This window comes from Pteropus vampyrus, unplaced genomic scaffold (genome assembly GCF_000151845.1).
Source record: "Pteropus vampyrus isolate Shadow unplaced genomic scaffold, Pvam_2.0 Scaffold374, whole genome shotgun sequence".
NCBI classification, from domain to species: Eukaryota; Metazoa; Chordata; class Mammalia; order Chiroptera; family Pteropodidae; genus Pteropus; species Pteropus vampyrus.
In genome coordinates, this window is record NW_011889155.1 from 904,316 (window position 1) to 926,338 (window position 22,023).

The following is a 22,023-nucleotide window of genomic DNA, read 5'->3' on the forward strand; positions in this document are numbered from 1 at the left end:
CCCGCTCATCTCGTGTGGTGCTGCTAGCCAAGAGGATGCAAGGTTATCATTCTGAGAGGGAGCAGGACATGTACACAACTAACCGCCAGGTGACTGTGTCACTAATGAACTCTCCAGTCCAGAAAAGGGTCTTATCTATTTTACATAATATTCAGGCATGAGCAGCCCCAATGACCTCTCATCATTAACTGAGGCTACTGGTACTTTCCACCCTTCCTTGCTAACAGAAGGGGGTCTTTGGATTACATTATGCTTCTGTATAGCTCCTTGTTAGGTTAGGGAAACAAACACACGTGCATGCATATATACACAAAATAGGGGAGGGGGAGTGAAAATTTCTCTGTACTCTAGCTCAATATTGCTTCTTTCATAGCCTATTGGATTGATAAGCAATAGAATTTAGGCAATGGGAGGTTAGACCTAGTTAAAAAAAAAAAATTTGATTTTGACCTTGAATCTAGGAAATAAGACTATAAAAAGCCTTTAGATTTCCCATCACCAAGAACAGGAAAATGATAAGGCTGCTTCTGGTTTAGTCAGTGAAGTTGACTAAACGGCCCACAGCTGGTAAGACTGCCCATGACTATAATGAATCACCAAGAGGCTTCACGGCAAAAGGCTCATGCTGACGCCCTGAGCACCATGGGACATACCACTACTTACAGGATAAATGATGCTGCAGAGCCTCTCGAAGATGAAGACAGGAGTACGGTAGTCATCCAGATTATAGCGCTTGGCTGTCTCAATGCACACGGCCATGAAGGCCTTTGTTTCCGATTCTGTACCTGCCAGAAATCAAAGTGGCCAAGTCAGTTAGGAAAGCGCTTCACACACAGAAACCAAGATGAGACTTTAAATGAAGTACCGTCACTGACAGATTCTTTCTGCTGGTAAGTCTTTACATGCTTTAAATGGCAAATCAATATTTCAATTTGAAACATGAACCAGATTGATTTTTATACTCAGATCACATTTGAAAGCCTTCATGCCCAAGTCAACACAGTGCATCGTGGTTAGTTGTATACATGTCCTGCTCCCTCTCGGAATGATAACCTTACATCCTCTTGACCAACAGGTACTCAAAAATGTCAGATAATGACCCTAACTACATTCCAGTCAAATCAAAGGAACGTTATAGTTTTAAATTCCATTTTGAAAAATTAGGTAGATTACCCTCTATAAACCAAAGAGATAACTTCAAGTCACACAAGGAGGAAGAAACATGCTCTTAAAAAGGGTCCAACTGACAAGGTCACAAATCAGCCCAGCAGAGCATGACAAATATGGCACCAGAAAGACCTCCATGTCTGGCAATAAAGCAGACAATGTTCCCTGACCTACTCCCCACTTAAAAATAATTTAAAATATTGAATAAAAAGATAACAGTGAACTTCCATACTAGCAAGGAAAAATCAAAAGCCAAAAATCAAGAGAAATCAAGAACCCAGAAAGGTTAACAAAACATTGAAGCTGCTTTTGCCTTGAGCTTCAGTTTCTATAACCTATCAGGATTTGAGAGCTGGATACAAAGCCCCAAATCTACCAAGGTGGAGAGTCTAGCAGAAACACACACACACACACACACACACACACACACACACACACACACACACACACACACACACACCCCTGGTACCCCAAAAGAGATACACCCTTAGTGTAAGGGTCAACTAGAAATGACTCTCCCTTTCCTCCAAGCAACAGAAAAGAAATTGTCTTCCCTTAAATGTGGCATTGAGTACAGAGGACGGAAATCTCTGAGCACTCATGACGAGCTGCCCCTCACAGCGGGTTGTGGCTCACACTACCTAGGAGGCCTGAGAAACCTACGTTCAGAACTTCACTGAAGGCAGCGCTGGGGCAGCAGTGTCCTGAGATGCCTTGCAGAAGCAGTTACAAATCCTCTCTGGAAAAATTCTTCAGGTCCTGAAGAATTTCCACAGATAAACCCCCAAAACAGAAGCTCATAGTCAAAAATCACAAAATATCAAAAGATATAAGGTACTATAAGCAAGAGCTCAAAAAACAAACAGCAGAATCAGATCAATAAAATCTCAAATTTTAGAAATATCAGACACAGGAATATGTTTGATACACGGAGAGATTATAAAAGAGATAGGAAATGTCAATAAAAAATCACGAGACTATAAAATCTATACAGAACTGTAAGAACACAGTGGGTAGAATAAACAAGTATCACACAGTGCAGAAAAAATAAATGAAGTGAATGATGGAACAGAAGAAATGATCCGAAATCAGCATGAAGACACAATGAGATGAACACTACGAAAGAGAGGTGAAGAGATACCGATGACAGTATGAAAGTGGAGTTCCACAAGGACAAGGGAGAATGGAGCAGAGGCAACTGAAGAGATAACGGCTAAGAAGTTTCTAGAACCACTGAAGGAGACCCATTTTAGAGCCCTTGACTTCTTCCTGCTTTTTGAGCTCAATATAAAAAGTCCAAATTGACTGAGTCCAGATCTAAAACTCTACATCTCCAAGAACCAGTCTTCTCTTAAGGTAAGTTTCCTCCCCTTTTTTTCCTGAATGCGGGGAGATGTTGGCTGCCCCTCTTCCGGCTCTGGGGAACTCAGGGAAATCAGACTAATGTACCCTGGCAGACCTAGAAGGGACATGGGGTCTCAGGCTCCAGGCCAGCGGGCAGTGCTACCTGTGGTCATGTCCTCCAGCATCTCCAGCAGCATGTCCTGGGTTTCGTCGATCAGCTTGGTCCTCTGCACCACCAGCTTTCGTAGGCACAGGTACCCATTCAGCACAGTACCCACCAAGCGACTTTTAAAGTGCCTTTTGATGGATTCCACCTCAACGAAGGAGGAAAGAAGGCCTGTAGGGACAGGAAAAAATTACCGCAAGAGCTCTGAATGAGAATATAAGCAAGAAAGGTGATGTCTTCAAAAGACAATGAGCAACTCAAAAGCAGGGAAAAGCTATCTTTGTGCTTGGCACAGAGCAGATGCTCAATGAACTGAACCAGTCAATAGCAAACAGGAGCTCAAAACTGTAAGCCCATCAATGAAGAGAAAAAGCAGAGCTTACATATGTACCAGGGTCAACAGAACAGGGAAGACAGTCAGCACCCAAGGAACTAAGTAAGGGTCAGTCGCCCAGCTACACCCACGGTGCCCTGAAGGAGGGGCCTGGTGGCCCTCTCTACCTGTGAGACTCTTGAGGGCGTAGCCCTGCTGCAGATCAGTGCTGAGGGTGGCCTCCTCCAGGGCCAGCAGGCGGGCTATTTCCTAAACAGGACAATAAGCACAGTTAGTGGTACAACACTGCCAACGACTCAGGTCACCTCCACCACTGGTCCAGGAGATACAGCACCAACCAAAACCACTTTGTAGTCACCTTCATTTTATTCTAATCCCTCAAACTGAATCTTTGCAAAACTCCTTTCCAACAAGCCAAAGACCATTGCAATGATGTTAAGAAATTGCTTAAATATTGGGAAGAGCCTAAATGCCACCATCTGATTGCTGTATCCTTATGATGAATACGATGAAGTCATAAAAATAATATTTTCAACACATATTTCTTCTCAGCACAAAAGAATTTTACAAAGTTTATATTCAAGAAAGAGAGCACTGGAAGGAAAGGGCCCACCGGGCTAAGGGCGGGATACCTTGGTGATGAGGTTGCCCACGTAGGGCAGGACGCCCCGAGCTGCCAGGTAGACTTTCCAGTGAGCTGAAGTGATGAGCTTCTGGTAGAGGGCCAAGTACTCAGCGGCACACTCGCCAGCTACGCTCAATTCATCCAGGTAACTGCCATCGAGAGAGACAGGGCACTGTGAGAGGACTCAAACAGCTCTAATACTGCCACTAGTTCTTCTCTGCTCCTTCCATCTTTCATGTCTTCTGCTGTCTTTCGCTCCCCTTTCCTTCTAGAGGAAGAGGGGAGGGCCCCTGAGAAACCAAACTTCCACTTGAGAACTCCCCATCCTTGGGAAGAACTCAGCACACAGCAGGGGATGTGATGCGATAAACTACCCACATGGACTAAGTAGCAAAATATGAATAGCAGTTATCTGGACAGCAAGACCGTGTCTTTGACTGAATCATTTAGAACACAAGTTTGGCCAATAAGAGTTTAGTGACCAATAAGTAGACTTTGGAATTAGACTGCCTGGATTCAAATGCCGCTTTCCGGTGGACAAGTTCCTTAACTCCAAGCTGCTGTGAGGATTAAATGAGATAATGCACGCCAAAAGCATTTATATGCTCATAAGATCTCAACAGATACTAGCTGCTGGTGCTTCTGCTGCTGCTGCTCTATTATTACTACTATCACTGCCAGTAAAAGCTTTTTAACACTTTTTTGTTTCTATGGTCTCCTCCATGGAATGAGGTGGCTGCAGAACACAGGTGTGCCTCCCACAACCTTGATCTATGGATTCCCGGGGAAGTGGGAAAGGCTCTAGGTGAAGTCTGACCACTCTCCCCATCCCACTCTCAAACAGTACCTGGTAAGGAGGTCAAGGACCTGCTGCTTGCGGCTGGGAATGGTGGCCAGAGCTTCCACAATGGTACAGGCTGCCTGCCGTGCAGCCTGTGTCGCCGGAGTAAAGAGTACCTACAGGGCACAGGAAAGAAGCCCGGCTCAGATGACAGCCCGTCTCGCCAGGCCCCCAGCAGGGCAAAGTCAACTGCCACGCATCCAGGAGAAGTCCTCTGGGCACCTCTCCAGGAAAAGGTTAAAAGCAAAAATCACCTGCTAACATAAGACCTGAGTGCCTCGGACTGAGGAAGAGGCTGCTAAGGAGCCTTCTTCTTCCTGGGGATTTTCTACATCAAGTAATTTGGAGAACATACTTAAGATGACTGAACTAGGAAAAAAGACAAGCAGGTATTTTCCTTAGCAAAGACTTCTACAATTCTATTTTGGAGTCACCTCTATGCTAAATACTTACGTTTAATGTAAACCAAATATTTCTTATTCTATATATCAACGGACAAACGGATTCTCTAAAATATAATTACTTTAATCCTTTAAGATTAGCTAGAAAGAAGAGAAAGAAGACACGACAGACAGGGGAAGTGGGGCATGCGGGCACTACGGCTTAGTCCCATTAAGCCACCAGGGAGAAGAGCAGGGAGCACAATGAGCTTGACCAGAGGGCGGAGAAAAGTCCTGCGTTAGCCAGTCCACCATGTTGGTGGCTGCAACCAAGAACCTCTACCTACTCTCTATTTGAAAGGAAGCAAGAAAGCAAAGAGAAGGAAGAGAAAGTGAGCAAATGTGGGAAGGCGCTCAGCATCCAGAGCCAGGGCAGCGGGGCAAGGGGCCCAGGAGGTGTCACTCACTTGCCGCAGCCAGTTGTTATGGCCCAGTTTGAGGTCCAAGGGGGAGGTTCTCTTGCCCCGACGACTCAGGAACTGTTTCCATCTCCACACGTATTTCTCAGTCAAATAGAGATGGCGGAGCTCTGCTTTGCTAGGGGACTTCCCATTGCCATCAATCCCTGGCAGACAAAAGGGAACAGGGAGAAATAAGGAAAAGGAAGAGGGGATAATTTAGGGCTCTCAGAACAGGGGCAGGAGAGATTGATTTCCCAAGTCTCGCAGAGACAGACACACCTCTGATAGGAAGACACTTCTTCCAGGCTTCGTAGGATGCTTTGGGGTCTCTCTTGAGCCACAGCTGAGCCTGGGCGTGGACCTCGTTGCAGTATGGCTTAACTGTGGTGAGGGCCTCAACGGGAACATCCTGCAGGAGGAAAGTGACGCACATCTGAGCCGCAGCAACACCACAATGGCACTGACACCCCAGGGAACATATGCAAAGGCCAAAAGGTCAGAAGAATCAACAATCATATCTTTTACGCCCAAATATGTGTTCCTGTTTAAGCATTCTGAACCAATTTAGTATCTCCACATTGAGACTGAGGCCACTCATCGTGATTGTGAAGACAGATGTAGCTGGACTGTCCTAGAGCCACATACACTAATTCCTATCCCCAGACTGATTTGTAGTTTCCCAAACATAAATCTTCAAGGAGTCACTGAGCAGTCACCAGAATTTAAAGAGCCATTACTAACCAAAACTAGCTGCAGAGCCAAGAGCCATGGACACTCTAAGCCAGCAGGATCCCGTTAAACTCATTAAAAGTTATCGAGGACTCTAAAGAGCCTTTGTATATGTGGTTCTATCTACTTATATTTACCCTAGTCAAAATGGAGACTTTGTATATGTGGTTCTATCTACTTATATTTACCCTAGTCAAAATGGAGAAATTCTTAAAATATTTATTAATTCATTTTAAAATACAAATAAATCTATTACCTATCAACCTAAATGACATTTTTTTTATTTTCTAAAACCAAAATGATCTAGAGAAAGGAGTGGCAGAATTTTATATTTTTGAAAATAATTTAATGACTGCCTTAATAAAACAGCTGGGTTCTCATATCTGCTTCTGAGTCTGCATTATTATTAGCTCTCTCTAGGCTAAGAGTAAGCTTTATTGTGATATGTTGTTTTGGTTAAGTATATGAAAAACATGTAGCCTCACGGAAATTATAGTTTGAAAAGAAGAATATTTCAATAGCTTTTTCCAATAAATTGTCATTTTTTTCTTCTGATACTGCACCAAAATTCAACAAATTATAGCTTCTTAAAGACTGGCTATAATGTGGAATCTGAAACCACCAATAAAGTTTTCACATTCCACTAACATTTATCTTTTACCCACGTATGATTCTGTAACATGCACTGGCCATTTGGGAAATACTGAGTTACATCAATTCCTCTTTAACAGGCTCACCTGATTCATTTGTCAAGAAAATGTCTGCCAAATACACAATTCTGAGTAACCACAATCTGCCTGTTGGTCGTCCTTTCAAGCAAAAATACGGATCCATGAAAAAGCAGCTGGTTCAACTGGCATCTCAAACAATCATGCCAGTGCATTTCCTCAAGATAACACTGTACTTCGGTGTGCAGCAGAAGTGCTGTGTATGCACTTACCATATTGTCACACCGAATAGAAAAAAGTACTCGAGTCGAGACTTACTGAAATTAATTTGTACTGCTCCATCAGGAAGCTCTTGAATGAAACTGCATGGCAGTGAAGAGCATGACTACAAGTAAAGCCTCTTCTTGCTATGACACCAGCAGTCTTACTACCAATGTTGACTCTGCACCATTGACACAAACGTCAATAAAATGCAAAGGGCAAATCGTGTCTTAGGATAATTATGAAAATAATGCTGGCTGCAGACTCCCTGAAGTCTTGGGACCGCCCAGGGGACTGTGAGCCACATCTGAGCAGTGCTGCTCTCTCTAGGCTAAGACTAAGCAAAATGTGAAGAGAGACATTGTTGAAGGCTTAGAGCGTAAGAACCCTCTGGAAATCTCTTTTTCCCTCACACTGGAAAAAATGACTATTACGTGGAGATGTGGTTCCTCTTTTCAATCAAGGACCAATTTTATCTACCAGGAACCAGCTCTGAGGAGAAATAAACCTTCATGAAAGGGTAGGAAGGTACCTCAGTCCTGTCTTCTCTGAGGACGATGTGGACAAGCCAGACCTGGGAAATCAGTACACTGTTCAGCATCAGCTTCCTCCCTAGTTCTTACCACTCAGAAAGCCATATTCCTGCAATAAAGACTTTGTTTCCCATTGAGGGATTCCATCAGGATAGAGTAGGAATTGAAATGGCCCAAGGACCGTAAAGGGGTTGGAGGCCCTTACACATGGCCAAGAGAAAGAATCGTCCAGCCCGCATATGCTACAAGCTAGTAAAAGCAAGTCAACTTGTGGCCTGGCTAGTTATTTCGGGTTAAGAACTTGGCTTTCTTTACTCATTCACTTAACAATAGTTTTGAGTGGTTACTATACACTGGATATCACGCCATACACTGGACATAAAATGAGTTAGTAAAACAGCCCCTGGATTCAGGGAGCTCGGAGCCAGCCTAGCAGAGAAGTGAATCTTCTAAGAAGCCGCTGACAAGTGAGGGAAAACATCCTAGGCAGGAAGGACAGCAGACAGCGACAGCTAACATTTATTAAGGACCAACTTGGGCCAGACTCTACTCTGAGTACTTGATCATCATTAAGTCACATATGCTCCACAACATTACAAAGTGGAGACTACATTCCTATTTCACAGATTTGGAAAAACTGAGGAGCCTAACTTAAATAACTTGCCCAGGGTCACAGTGCTAATAAATGGAAGAGCTGGGATTTGAAGTCAAGAAGTTCACTTCAGAGCCTAGGACGTTCCTACCGCATAATACTACATGGGGAAAGAAAGGCACAGGGCGGCCATCACCATGCTCTCCGGGAGCCACGGGTCATCTGACGTGACGGCCCAGAAAGGCAGTCCTCCACAGTTAATCACTTTGTTCCACTCTTTTGTACTCTTGTACTTATTTTTCTTGACTTTCCTCTGAGAAATCTTCCTTCTCAAAAATCCCAACCCATCTCTGAACTGCGGCACAGAAAGCAATGGTGACCCCTCCCCCGGGTCACGGACTTTAGGGCAGGGCACAGAGCTGGCTGCGGCGTGATGGGGCTGCCGCCCTAACTGCCGAGACTCCTTGCCCAGTACCTTGTTCTTCTTGCTGGTTGGAGCAGGTGGTTTAATCAGCTTCTGCAAGATCCGCAGGCACATGAGGGTAATGTTCTCGACAACCACAGGGGTCTTAATGTTCACGGCCATGAGGAACAGGCTGAGAGCTAGGGTTGGGAAGGAGGCAGTGTCATGGTGGGGAGGTACCTCACACCCACTCCAGTGAGGCCGTCCGAGTGCAATGTCACCCCGCCTCGGCCCTTTGTGGCTAGGACTGCACTTCAAGGCCTCCTTTCCTTTCTCTTAAAAGCTCCTAACCAGATGTTATCCAAACTCACCACAGCGTAACCGGAGCTCCCAGCAGCTATCCTCCTTCGAGATAGAATCTGTCAGCAGCAGCATTTCATACTGAAGGCTACTTGCCTAGGAGGCCAACGGGAAGCGACATGAGTAGAGAAGGGTCTGATGGGTTAATCCCAGGACTGGGCTTATGTCCAAGCTCTGACCCAGGGACTCAGAACTAAAGTTTTTGGTCATAGGTGGCACCATCAGAGAGAGAATGGAGAGTTGGAGGCCTTTGTACTCCATACAGCTGACAACCCATTTCTCTTTTCCCTCCGGAGTTGGTCTGACCTAGGGAAATCGTTCTGGGACAGGGGCTCTGCAAGCAAACATGCTGTTCAGTCATCACGCTGGGACTGGCAGGGACGAAGCGAGGGAACCAAGAAGGAAAGTGAGGGGGGACTCAGAGGGGACAGCTGTCCTGCTCACCAGATCAGGATTGGCCCAGTGGCCCTTCAGGGCTGTGGAGACTTTGCCAATAATCAGGTCATTCATTTGCTGGGTGGCTTCTGGATTGTCTCTAGGGAAGCAAAGAAATAGAGTCCTGTTACTCAGCACGAGTTGTGTCCCTCCTTCCCAGCTGAAGGAGCCCAGAGAGAAGAAAATCAGTGTCTAGAGATACCTGGCCTTCCCAGGTTAGCCCACGAAACCCTGTATGTCATGAAAAGCGCATGTTACAGCCCTTTCCTGGGAGGAGACACTGACTGAGGGAAGAGCAGCATCGACACTGGGGAGACTCTCCCGAGACCCCATCCCAGGCTGCAGAGTCCGCAGATCCAGATGCTCACACCCAGTCTTGGCCACAACTCTTTCCTCATCTTCTCCAACTGCCTCCACTTCGTTTTCCACAGGCATCCACATTCCCACCCATGCCCCTTTGTAATGCTAGATTAATAATAACAAAAGATATAAATTGAACCAGATCGCTTTCTTCCTTCCCAACATGTTTTGAATAAAATCCCAGTTCCGTACAATGGCCTATAAGACCCTACAGGATCTGGCCCCGAAAAACCTCTCACTAATTCACTCCCTTTTGTTTCCCCCGTGGCGGCCTTCACTCCAGCACCACGGGCCTCCTTGTGGCTCCCCCACCATTCACGGCACACCTCTGCCTCACAGCCGTCCACTTGCCATTCCTTATGTGTGCGACACACACCTCAGGCATCCTCACACCTTGCCCTTACTTCATACAGCTCTTTGTTCAAGTATCACACCCTCCGAGGTCTTCCTGGACCACTTTACCCTACACACCAATCCCTCCCACTATCGGGGTCACCATCCCAGCTTTATTTCTCATCACAATCCAATTTCCTGAGATTGTATTGTGTAAGTACCTGTCTACGGCAGTCCTCCCCTACATGAGGGCAGGACTTCATTTCATTTACCACTATACCCTCAGAGCCTAGAACAGTGTCTGGCACTCAGCAGATGCTCAATAAATATTTGTTAAATGAGTGAATAAATAATACAGAAAGTAATATTTATCAACCACCCAACATGTTCCAGAACTGGTGCCACATATTCAGTAAATAATCCACATCCAGTTCTGGGTACTGTATCAGCACAAACTAAGTACTCAACAAATAAGAGTATTACTCACATGAGGTACTTCATTCCATCCTCACCACAAGCCTTTAAGGTATTTACCATTATCAGTATTTTTCAGATGAAGAAAACTTGGGCTCAAGAAATTAAGTAATTTGTCCAAGGCACGCAGAATAAAGTTTCAGATACTGAGCCTAGATCTTTCTGATCCAGAATCTAAGCTCTTAATCACTAGGCTCCACTGTCTTCTGTTGTGAGTCGAGTCCAAGTGCCCAGTCCCTCCCTTCTCCTCCCTCACCAGAACTCAGAGACCATTTCCTCAGGAAACCTCACTGAAACCAACAAGGTAAAGCACAAGGCAAATATAGTATTTACAAGGGGTTTCAAATGCTCCCCAAGTTCTCTCATCTATACCCCAGATGGCTTCCTATTTTTTCTTCTACGATAAGCTAAATAACCCATTTGGCAGTGAGAAGCATAATCCTTTGCACCCTCTAGTGCTTCCCAGCATCGCTGCTGCCCCAACCCCAGTGTTAGTACGAATCACCATCCCCGCAATGATGCAGGCTCTGACCGAGTCAGGAGGCACATGAGCTGGCGGACTTCCTCCCGCATGGCCGCAGAGCCTCGGCGAAGATTGTAATCAAAGAGCTCCCGGATAAGGCCCTGAGAGACGAGGATGTGCCTCAGGGCTGGATTGGAGGCCAGGGCCCGGAGCAGTGTAATACAGTGTTCTGTGACAGCCGAGGCACAGCCATAGCACTTGGTGGAGGACGTGTGGCCACAGCCCAGGACGGATAAGGCGCGGTACTGGCTGGCAGTGAAGGTGGGCTGCACGGCAGTCCGGGATGATTTAGTGGCTGCTTCCCTCTGCTGCAGGTCATATTCCAACAACTCTTTGCGTGAAGCAAAGACTTTCTAAGGAAAAAAGGACAAAGAAGAAATAAATTATCAATTAAAATAAGGAAAAAAGGAAGTTTACTTTGGTGTGAAAAAACACTTCCCGTGCATTATCTCATTTAAACCCTCCTGATAACCCTACAAACTTTATCCATATTTTACAGAGGAGGAAACTGAGGCTTAGAAGGGTTGGCTTGACCAAGGTAAGTAGCAGAGCCAGAACTCAGCCTCTGACCGCAGGCACAAGCCCTTAACTCCCATGCCCTTAACTCCTATCTTAAAGAACAAAGGTCAGAAGCATAGATGCATGAAGCAAAGGCAGCACACCAGCGATGTGGGGGGCAAGGAGCTTGGCTGCTCTCCTTCTCTGTCTACAGCCAGCTTCCCAATCCATAGAGATCAAGTCTGTAACATTCTATCTGCCGTATAGCCCACTCTGGCTGAAGGGGTTGGAGGCCCTACCCATCTAGCCTGCCAATATGGTACATATCAGAAAGAGAAAGAACAGAATATTGGCAGTGATTTTTAAAACCAGAAACTCCTCTACTGAAAGATGGGTTGTGAATGGTCAAGAAAATCGGATTTATAATAATCTCCATTACTCTCGGCCTGGAATGAATGCGGCTCTCTGTCAAGCACCAAACACCACGGTGGGGGAGAAGCTGTGCGGGGCAGCCACTCGGAATCTGCCTTTTCAGCTGGACTGGGAAAGGCAACCCCGGGGGCTGAACTGTGCATGAGGGCAACGACACTGGTTTGAAAACAGTATCGATAACACCGGACAAAACACGCTCTAAAGCCGCTCCCACTCCCCTACCTGGATGATTTTCGAGAGTTCATCGAAAGAGTTCTTGCAGTCTCCACAGTACTCCTGAGCCAGCTGCAGGATGTAGCGATTCACACTGGCTGAGGTGGAACTGATGCCCCCAGCCGTGCCCGAGTCATCCTGCAACCCAAGACGGAAGCTGTCAGCCTTCCACCGTGAGGCACTCTCACCTAGAGGGCAATCTTCTGAGTATGATCCAGAACCCCCTCCAAATGCCCATTCTAGTTTGAGATTACCTGTGGCTTCTCGGGAGCGGCCTCATTCACTTTGCAGAGCAGGTTCTCCAGCTGTGGCCGATGTCCCATAAGCTGATGGTACACTCGATCAGCTTTGTCCAGAAGTGTATTGATGTTGGAAACAGCCTAGACAGGAAAAGACAGGGACGTGCAGGGTGTTTCAGCATGATACTTTTCCCCGAGTAAAGGAAATGCTAACCATTACTGCAACATTCCCCACAGGTTAGGTACTGCGCCTCACACGCTACTCCCGTCCTTCACAATAATCCAGGGGAACAAGTATGATACATGATGCACCGATATAGTACAACATACATCTAAAAATGCAGTGCCACAGCTATACTCAGTAATCTATGCCAGGTCACACGGTATTAAAATGCACAGCCGGAACTGGAACTCTGTCCCTTCTGACTCCAAAGCTAAAAGGTCTTTTGCTTCGCCATGCTGCTTCTAGTAGCTATCCCAAGAGTTCGTGCCTTTTTGCTTCTCTAACACCCAGCGCTACCACGTCATGCTGGCTGAGAAGTAGCCCTTGGACAAGCTAATACTGAGGGAAGACCAACAGCTGCGGTAGGAAGCGGTCTGTGGAAAAAAATGCAGGGCACGTCATCCATCTTCTTTCTGCCTTTCCATATCTAAAGTTACTTGCTCCTTAAAGATATTCTAGTTCATTACCAACTCTTCAAATCCTACACAAACCATGTGTTCCAATACACCTTACTCCATCATTTGCTTCCACTCAAAAGCCGGGCCCTGAAAACAGTGCCAAGTTGAGGAAGACGTGGGCTAGAAGGAAAAGCACACCGCCCTCCACCAGCTGTGCCCAAAGCTCCCTTAGTCTAGAACGACCTGGCCTCACCTTCTTCCGGTCTTCTTCATTCTCAATGGGATCCACCGCACAGCAAGGCTTGGCGTAGAGCATGAAGTCGAAGCGAGCGTATTTACAGAAGCCGCAGGCGTTGCAGAGGAAGGGATCTTTTTCATCATAATTGATGGATCTGAAGAACCAAAGTGTTTGGGTCACAGGGGTAGCAGAGGCTTGGTGAAGTGGGGGTGACCCTGTGAGGAGATAGACTGTGCCACAGCTATACTCTGGAAACTACTGAAGGGACTACTGGGGGGACAGTAACAAATAGGTGAGGATGACTTAAGCAACCAGATAACAAGGAAGACCCAGAACTAAACTTAGGAACTTCCCATCCACAGGATGGGCACATGCACGCACACGCACACGCACACGCACACGCACACGCACACACTCACTCTTTCTCTCTCTCTCCCCACCCCCCACCCCCGCCTTCTTCTTCTCTCTCTATCCTTGGACTCCACACTCTACATACCCATAATTCTCTAATTATTGCAAAGGCACCAGACACTGAAATTGCCCAGACTGACTCCCATGGAAAAATATAAGGAATGTACATGGCCCTGGCCTGGGCCACACCCACTCACTTACCTGCATTTGTGACACTGGTAGACGTTCTCTCCACAGTTGCCGCAGACGCCTGGGTTGGCAGGAACTGAGGCACTGCAGCGTGGGCACTGCAGGGTCTCTGTGGAAGCCTGGTAGTTTTCATAGAAGTCTGCAAACTCAATCATCAGGTTGGAGGCCACGATGGGCAGGGGCAAGTCAATCTTCACCTCTGTCTGTCCAGGGGTCAGCTGAACCTTCTTGGCTTTGTGCCAGCGAGCAGGCCTAGGAGAGACAGTGTCAGATAGAGGAGCAGAGGGCCTGAGAGCATCTCATTTCACCACGAGTGACTAATGATGGTCTGATGAGATGAAGAGAAAGAATGTCCCTATATATTCTTCTAAGGCAATGAAGTGGTTACTCTAAGGAAATCTGGCAAATAATAGCAACCTAATTTTTAGAATATTTTTCTACTATCCTTTCTCTGTAAAAAAGAACAGAATATATAAGTGCTTTAAGATGTTACATATGATAGTTTTTGACAGTCCACAAAAATGACAGACGTGCTTATCAAGGGAAGATATTACTCCAAAAGCACACCACACTGAGGTACCATGATGATGACTGCCATAAGTTTGCACCATGATGACTATCTTGGAAGGATAAAGCTCAGGTTGCTTTAGAGAGGCAGAGGGACATACCAGGATCTGGACCAGGTGCCAAGGAGACTCAGAAAGAGAAATGCCATGTAATAATTTTGGATTATACTAATGTAATTAGAGCTAATATTTACTGCACACTTACTACACATCCAGTAAGCTCTGTTCTCAGACTTTATGTATACTAACTCATTTAATCCTATAAATAATACCCTGAAGGGAACTTATCTTCGTTTTAACATTAAGGAAACTGAGGCTACATAACTCCTCCACGGTCAGAGAGACTGGTAGTAGAATGAGATGTGAATCTAGTCTTATTCCAGAGTCTAAGTGCTTTACCAGCAGCTGCCCTGACTCTACACAAAGAAAATCAAAACCTCTCTTCCAAGAGTGAATGGTTTTATCTCATTGAGCAGCTTCTACTTGCCAGTCACCAATGTTAACTCTGCTTTTCAAAGGAAGAAGAGAAAGCTTCCTTTAGGCAGAGCTCCCAGTGCCCATCTGTTGATGTGCTACACTCCAGCTGTATTCTGCCTCCTGGAATAATACCAATATTTCTGCTCTGTGCGCAGAACAGCACTGTAAGTCTTAACATTCAAGCAGCATCCACCCCTGTTCTCTGCCCAACAACACTGCTTGAGACTTCCAGCAAGAGAGCTGTCCATGCTAGAACCTTCTTTGGCCCATATAGGACATGCCCTGGGATCGATGAGCAAGGAAGCTCCGACAGCGGCAGGTACAGAGAGAAGGCACCAGTCGAAACAGAAGGGCCATGTATTAGAAAAATTCTGGAGAAATACTGCCTGCTCTGTGAGCAAAAGAACAGTTTCTTAATCCAGGAAATGACAGCTATTTCTCAACATAGAAGGTTTTGTATAAAAACAGAACTGCTCTAGTTAACAGGGTATGAGGCCTGGAGTTCCGCTCACTCAGCTTCTCCTCCTCCCTCGGCAGGTTGTTGAAGAGTTTCCCAAAGGATCTACTGGACATAATTTTTAAATAACCTTTGTCAACAGCCTTAGAAACTACTGTTTCGCTTTTGTCCTCCAGTCATGACTGAGGAGGATAAGAGGACATACTAGGTCCCTAGGGATATGAGGCTTTACCCGATTCCAGTAATCAAAGCCTTACGAGCCTGCTGCCCCTCCCCGGGTCTGAAGGGCCCGTACTTGTTTTTCAACTCCACGATGGCCTGCACAGTTCGGTTGTTGTAATAGAGATTGATAGTTCGCACCATCTTGGTCCGCTTCAGATCTCCAATTTTCACTGTCACTTTGCTGATGGTGTGGCTGCCAATGAGCTTCACAACCTGCTGGGTGGTGGTGTACCGCGTGTCCACTTTAATGGAAGACAGCTTGATATACTAAATACAAGAGTATACACAAAACCCTGTATTAGATCAAGGCTAATGATTCATCCTCTCTTCTTCAAATTTCATCAATATAACCCACTCTTCATCCATGGATGAAATTTCTATTTAAAGTAAGGATTCATACCACTGGTGACCAACCATTAGGACGGAAACACCTATGCGGTAACAAACAATCTCTGGAAATAAGTCACCCACTGGCCCTGTCAGCCTCAGGATTGTCCATGTTAAAGATGTCACTTACACAAAACGGCACTTCTGGATTATTACACACCAGGCAAGGATCACTCTCCAGGTAATAGCCATCAAACTCCACTAAGCCAGACAAGGTGCTAAGGAAGAAACCAGTCTCAGCATAAGGAAATTTTCATTTTAGAAAGCACTGAGCTTCATTCATAAAGAAGCCATGAAAAAGCCATGGCTTTTCCCCACAGCAAGGCCCACTCTAACAAAACACAAGGAAATGTGAGAAATCCCAGCACAGTCTAGACGTCACAGGAACAGAATTGCTAATAATCGATCTTGAATGTTCCCTCTTTCTGATCTGCCTTGGGGTCGGCAGTGGTGGGCGGGGAGGGGGTCCTAAAAAGTTATATTAAAATTTGACTCAGAGTCACAATTAAATTTACTAAAAATCATTAAACTGCATACTTAAAATAGGTGAATTTTGTGGTATGTAAATTTTACCTCAATAAAGTTTGCGGGGGGCGGGGGGGAAAAGTCACTATTAAACCAGGGAAATAATAAATTATTGGTTTAACAAATGCTCTCTTTAAATAATGAGGCCATTTTCTGTAAACTTGTCTTATTTGATTTAGATCTAGACCCCTGAACTAGAGACCTTCTTAAATTAGAGCTTGTCAAACCCTAATTCAGCAATTATATTTTAAGCAATTTCTATGTGCAAAGACCAGCCAGACAACGATGTATCGTTTCATACCTAAGAGCCAATCAACACTGAAATAGCAATTCGAACTGCAGACTGAGTTGAAAACAGGAAGAAAGCAGAACAAAGCTTACTTGTAAATGTTGGAGTTGGGATGGTTGGTAAGAATATGGTTTTGAGTCCGCAGAATTTCCACAGCCTTCTGTGAATATTCCTTCAACTGAAAAAGAAGTCAATAAAGGACAATTAAAGCCCAAGGAGAAGCCTTACTGGAAAAGGCTTCTATTTTTCTGCTGATACTACCCTAAAAGTACCTGACTTCTCAGTCCCCATCCAGAATCACACAAAGCTGGGCCTAATTCCTAATCATTAAAGTATTCTATCTTTTTTAGACGTTTCCAAGATTTTAGTGACAGTCTATCTTTTTAGACCTTATGGAAGAAGATCAATTTTATTTTTATGGAGAAACCATGAAATGGTTATCTAACTGCAGAAACACCTCAGGGGATATAATCAGGGCTGCCAGAAAATCAGAGGAGCACTTTCCCAAGCAACTTAATGAGTTGCATGTTCTTCCCCGCTTGATCTATTTCTAAAGGCCAAGCCAATTTCAGGTTGTACTTACTGCCTGGTGTATATTATCTATGTAGTATGCATGTTGGGAGTGCTTAAAATTTATTTAAAAAAGGTTTCGTACATGCACCCACTATGAGGGTGGGTCACAATGTTCTTAAGAGAAAAATAGTTAAACATGGCAAGTTAGCCTCTCTGACCGTTAAGCCAATTGTTACCTTCTTCTCCGTCTGTGGGGTTTTCAAGGAGAAATATCCTAGCAGGTCCACAAACTGGGCAGCCTTACGGCCATAGGCTGGCAGTTCTGGCCATATGGACCACATCAGATCCAGAAGGAGCTCCTGTTGAGATTTGCTAGAGTTTCTGGAGATAAATGAAAGTTCGTATTACCAAGCAGCAGAAAACCCTGAGGTTCTTTAACAACAAGGCCCAGGTACTGTTTTTGTAGATATGTTTGTTTCCCTATAGCTATACGTTAAGTTGGAATGACTGCTCTCAGACAATCGATCCTAACAGATGTAGCACAGTCCTTTCCTGTCTTTGAGATGGTCTATTGCCATCATCTAACATTACTCAAGGACAAAAACCAAGCTTTGTTAGCCTGAAGAATCAAGACTGGTCATTTTATAAAATTCTAAACATAGCCTTCTTAGTGGAAAACAGATTATCTCTTCCTTAGTTTAACAGCTAAAATGCAGATAACTTGATGAAGAAATCTGTAACAGTCAAGAAGATACTCAGGATTGTGTAAATACTGACACTGACCATGAGCATGTAACATAAAACCAAGACAGAACTACATCGTCCACTCTGATCCCAGACCCGCGCAGAGTGCCCTGGACCCTACCTGTATATATGCAACGTCAGGCAGTGGGCCTGCCAGCGCACCGAGGAAGAATTGGACTCTAACAGGAAGCAACGCAGAAACTGAACCAAGGTCTCCTTATCTGCAAATTTGTTGAGCTGGTTCACCAGAGCTGTGCACAGCTGGTCCTCCTGGCTGCCTGAGCTCTCACCTGCAAGATCAGGGGAAGACTGAGGCTAACGAGTAGGAAGAAACACAGGAAGAAATGACCTAGGGTCATGCCACCAGCGCTACCAGATGGGCAGGGAGGGGAGGCTGTCCATGCCTAAAAGTTTGAACTAAATCGTTATAATGTGAAAACAACTTTCAGTTATTTACTGGGGGACAAAAAAAAGTCAGCCCCAAATGAGACGTATAATGATGCCACCAAAAAAGCACAGGATAAGGTGCCTACATAAGGCTGTCACTGAACAAACATAGTTACACTGGACAAGGAATTTCCTACCAAATGGCCTACCAAAATGTTCAGCGCACTTTGACCTTTCTTATCACTAACACTTGGTATGGAAAATCACACTGTTTAACGTGTCACTTTCGTTGTAACTGAAAATGGGACCAAAAGTAGAAACTAGAGGGCACTTGGATTTTAGGTCCCCTGTAAATAAGAATAACAACCGCTTCAGAAAAGAATAAACCTGTGCTCCAAGAGAGGCTATGACACACCAGCCTGGTCACCAAGACCACAGGGTGCCTCTTACCCTCCTTCTCCTTTTCCTTTTCTTCTTTCTTGCTCTTCTTAGTGGATGACTTCGACTGTGTCGTGGCTTGTCCAGAGCTGGCAGCCACCGGGGCTGAGGAAGAAGCACTAGAGGACCCTGCCGAGGCCGCCAGAGCAGCGAGCACTTTGCTGCCACACAGAGCACAGGACAGCAGCTGCAGGAGCACCGGAGACACGCCCTCGTCCACCAGGAAACTGACTTGGAGGAGGAAGTACAGGACAGCTGCAGGCAGAGGAGACCACGGCTCAGCTGGACTTGCCCGCCAGGACAGCACGACTTCACCACGTGCAGGGGACCACCCTCCTCCCACCAGCTCCCCCGCCGAGTTCTCTCTGCTGAATGCTGCCAAGAATTTACACCCACTATGGAAATTTCTGACAAGTTTCCTAACAGCTACACAGAGCCTGGCTCCCAGCCCCAGCTTCTCTGAATAAGATGATTCTCTAGACTCTTTGACTCAGAGTCACAATTAAATTTACTAAAAATCATTAAACTGCATACTTAAAATAGGTGAATTTTGTGGTATGTAAATTTTACCTCAATAAAGTTTGCGGGGGGCGGGGGGGAACAGTCACTATTAAACCAGGGAAATAATAAATTATAGGTTTAACAAATGCTCTCTTTAAATAATGAGGCCATTTTCTGTAAACTTGTCTTATTTGATTTAGATCTAGACCCCTGAACTAGAGACCTTCTTAAATTAGGGCTTGTCAAACCCTAATTCAGCAATTATATTTTAAGCAATTTCTATGTGCAAAGACCAGCCAGACAACGATGTATCGTTTCATACCTAAGAGCCAATCAACACTGAAATAGCAATTCGAACTGCAGACTGAGTTGAAAACAGGAAGAAAGCAGAACAAAGCTTACTTGTAAATGTTGGAGTTGGGATGGTTGGTAAGAATATGGTTTTGAGTCCGCAGAATTTCCACAGCCTTCTGTGAATATTCCTTCAACTGAAAAAGAAGTCAATAAAGGACAATTAAAGCCCAAGGAGAAGCCTTACTGGAAAAGGCTTCTATTTTTCTGCTGATACTACCCTAAAAGTACCTGACTTCTCAGTCCCCATCCAGAATCACACAAAGCTGGGCCTAATTCCTAATCATTAAAGTATTCTATCTTTTTTAGACGTTTCCAAGATTTTAGTGACAGTCTATCTTTTTAGACCTTATGGAAGAAGATCAATTTTATTTTTATGGAGAAACCATGAAATGGTTATCTAACTGCAGAAACACCTCAGGGGATATAATCAGGGCTGCCAGAAAATCAGAGGAGCACTTTCCCAAGCAACTTAATGAGTTGCATGTTCTTCCCCGCTTGATCTATTTCTAAAGGCCAAGCCAATTTCAGGTTGTACTTACTGCCTGGTGTATATTATCTATGTAGTATGCATGTTGGGAGTGCTTAAAATTTATTTAAAAAAGGTTTCGTACATGCACCCACTATGAGGGTGGGTCACAATGTTCTTAAGAGAAAAATAGTTAAACATGGCAAGTTAGCCTCTCTGACCGTTAAGCCAATTGTTACCTTCTTCTCCGTCTGTGGGGTTTTCAAGGAGAAATATCCTAGCAGGTCCACAAACTGGGCAGCCTTACGGCCATAGGCTGGCAGTTCTGGCCATATGGACCACATCAGATCCAGAAGGAGCTCCTGTTGAGATTTGCTAGAGTTTCTGGAGATAAATGAAAGTTCGTATTACCAAGCAGCAGAAAACCCTGAGGTTCTTTAACAACAAGGCCCAGGTACTGTTTTTGTAGATATGTTTGTTTCCCTATAGCTATACGTTAAGTTGGAATGACTGCTCTCAGACAATCGATCCTAACAGATGTAGCACAGTCCTTTCCTGTCTTTGAGATGGTCTATTGCCATCATCTAACATTACTCAAGGACAAAAACCAAGCTTTGTTAGCCTGAAGAATCAAGACTGGTCATTTTATAAAATTCTAAACATAGCCTTCTTAGTGGAAAACAGATTATCTCTTCCTTAGTTTAACAGCTAAAATGCAGATAACTTGATGAAGAAATCTGTAACAGTCAAGAAGATACTCAGGATTGTGTAAATACTGACACTGACCATGAGCATGTAACATAAAACCAAGACAGAACTACATCGTCCACTCTGATCCCAGACCCGCGCAGAGTGCCCTGGACCCTACCTGTATATATGCAACGTCAGGCAGTGGGCCTGCCAGCGCACCGAGGAAGAATTGGACTCTAACAGGAAGCAACGCAGAAACTGAACCAAGGTCTCCTTATCTGCAAATTTGTTGAGCTGGTTCACCAGAGCTGTGCACAGCTGGTCCTCCTGGCTGCCTGAGCTCTCACCTGCAAGATCAGGGCAAGACTGAGGCTAACGAGTAGGAAGAAACACAGGAAGAAATGACCTAGGGTCATGCCACCAGCGCTACCAGATGGGCAGGGAGGGGAGGCTGTCCATGCCTAAAAGTTTGAACTAAATCGTTATAATGTGAAAACAACTTTCAGTTATTTACTGGGGGACAAAAAAAAGTCAGCCCCAAATGAGACGTATAATGATGCCACCAAAAAAGCACAGGATAAGGTGCCTACATAAGGCTGTCACTGAACAAACATAGTTACACTGGACAAGGAATTTCCTACCAAATGGCCTACCAAAATGTTCAGCGCACTTTGACCTTTCTTATCACTAACACTTGGTATGGAAAATCACACTGTTTAACGTGTCACTTTCGTTGTAACTGAAAATGGGACCAAAAGTAGAAACTAGAGGGCACTTGGATTTTAGGTCCCCTGTAAATAAGAATAACAACCGCTTCAGAAAAGAATAAACCTGTGCTCCAAGAGAGGCTATGACACACCAGCCTGGTCACCAAGACCACAGGGTGCCTCTTACCCTCCTTCTCCTTTTCCTTTTCTTCTTTCTTGCTCTTCTTAGTGGATGACTTCGACTGTGTCGTGGCTTGTCCAGAGCTGGCAGCCACCGGGGCTGAGGAAGAAGCACTAGAGGACCCTGCCGAGGCCGCCAGAGCAGCGAGCACTTTGCTGCCACACAGAGCACAGGACAGCAGCTGCAGGAGCACCGGAGACACGCCCTCGTCCACCAGGAAACTGACTTGGAGGAGGAAGTACAGGACAGCTGCAGGCAGAGGAGACCACGGCTCAGCTGGACTTGCCCG

General features: G+C 45.2%; 1 protein-coding gene across 1 annotated transcript in view; it reads right to left on the reverse strand.

The window, feature by feature from the left end:
* The window catches only part of UBR4 (ubiquitin protein ligase E3 component n-recognin 4), a 128,464-nt gene that overhangs the window by 26,639 nt on the left and 79,802 nt on the right, over window positions 1-22,023 (reverse strand). Inside the window, exons 68-88 of the mRNA XM_011379756.2 lie at window positions 21,741-21,983; window positions 21,025-21,193; window positions 20,396-20,540; window positions 19,739-19,824; window positions 16,070-16,157; window positions 15,626-15,819; window positions 13,843-14,082; window positions 13,246-13,384; window positions 12,387-12,512; window positions 12,142-12,270; window positions 10,999-11,342; window positions 9,309-9,399; window positions 8,876-8,960; window positions 8,577-8,704; window positions 5,598-5,727; window positions 5,325-5,482; window positions 4,484-4,593; window positions 3,644-3,785; window positions 3,179-3,260; window positions 2,675-2,848; window positions 664-785 (exon numbers count right to left, since the gene is read on the reverse strand). Of these exons, the coding sequence (XP_011378058.1) occupies window positions 664-785; window positions 2,675-2,848; window positions 3,179-3,260; window positions 3,644-3,785; window positions 4,484-4,593; window positions 5,325-5,482; window positions 5,598-5,727; window positions 8,577-8,704; window positions 8,876-8,960; window positions 9,309-9,399; window positions 10,999-11,342; window positions 12,142-12,270; window positions 12,387-12,512; window positions 13,246-13,384; window positions 13,843-14,082; window positions 15,626-15,819; window positions 16,070-16,157; window positions 19,739-19,824; window positions 20,396-20,540; window positions 21,025-21,193; window positions 21,741-21,983 (3,125 nt within the window). The remainder of the gene's footprint in view (window positions 1-663; window positions 786-2,674; window positions 2,849-3,178; window positions 3,261-3,643; window positions 3,786-4,483; window positions 4,594-5,324; window positions 5,483-5,597; window positions 5,728-8,576; window positions 8,705-8,875; window positions 8,961-9,308; window positions 9,400-10,998; window positions 11,343-12,141; window positions 12,271-12,386; window positions 12,513-13,245; window positions 13,385-13,842; window positions 14,083-15,625; window positions 15,820-16,069; window positions 16,158-19,738; window positions 19,825-20,395; window positions 20,541-21,024; window positions 21,194-21,740; window positions 21,984-22,023) is intronic.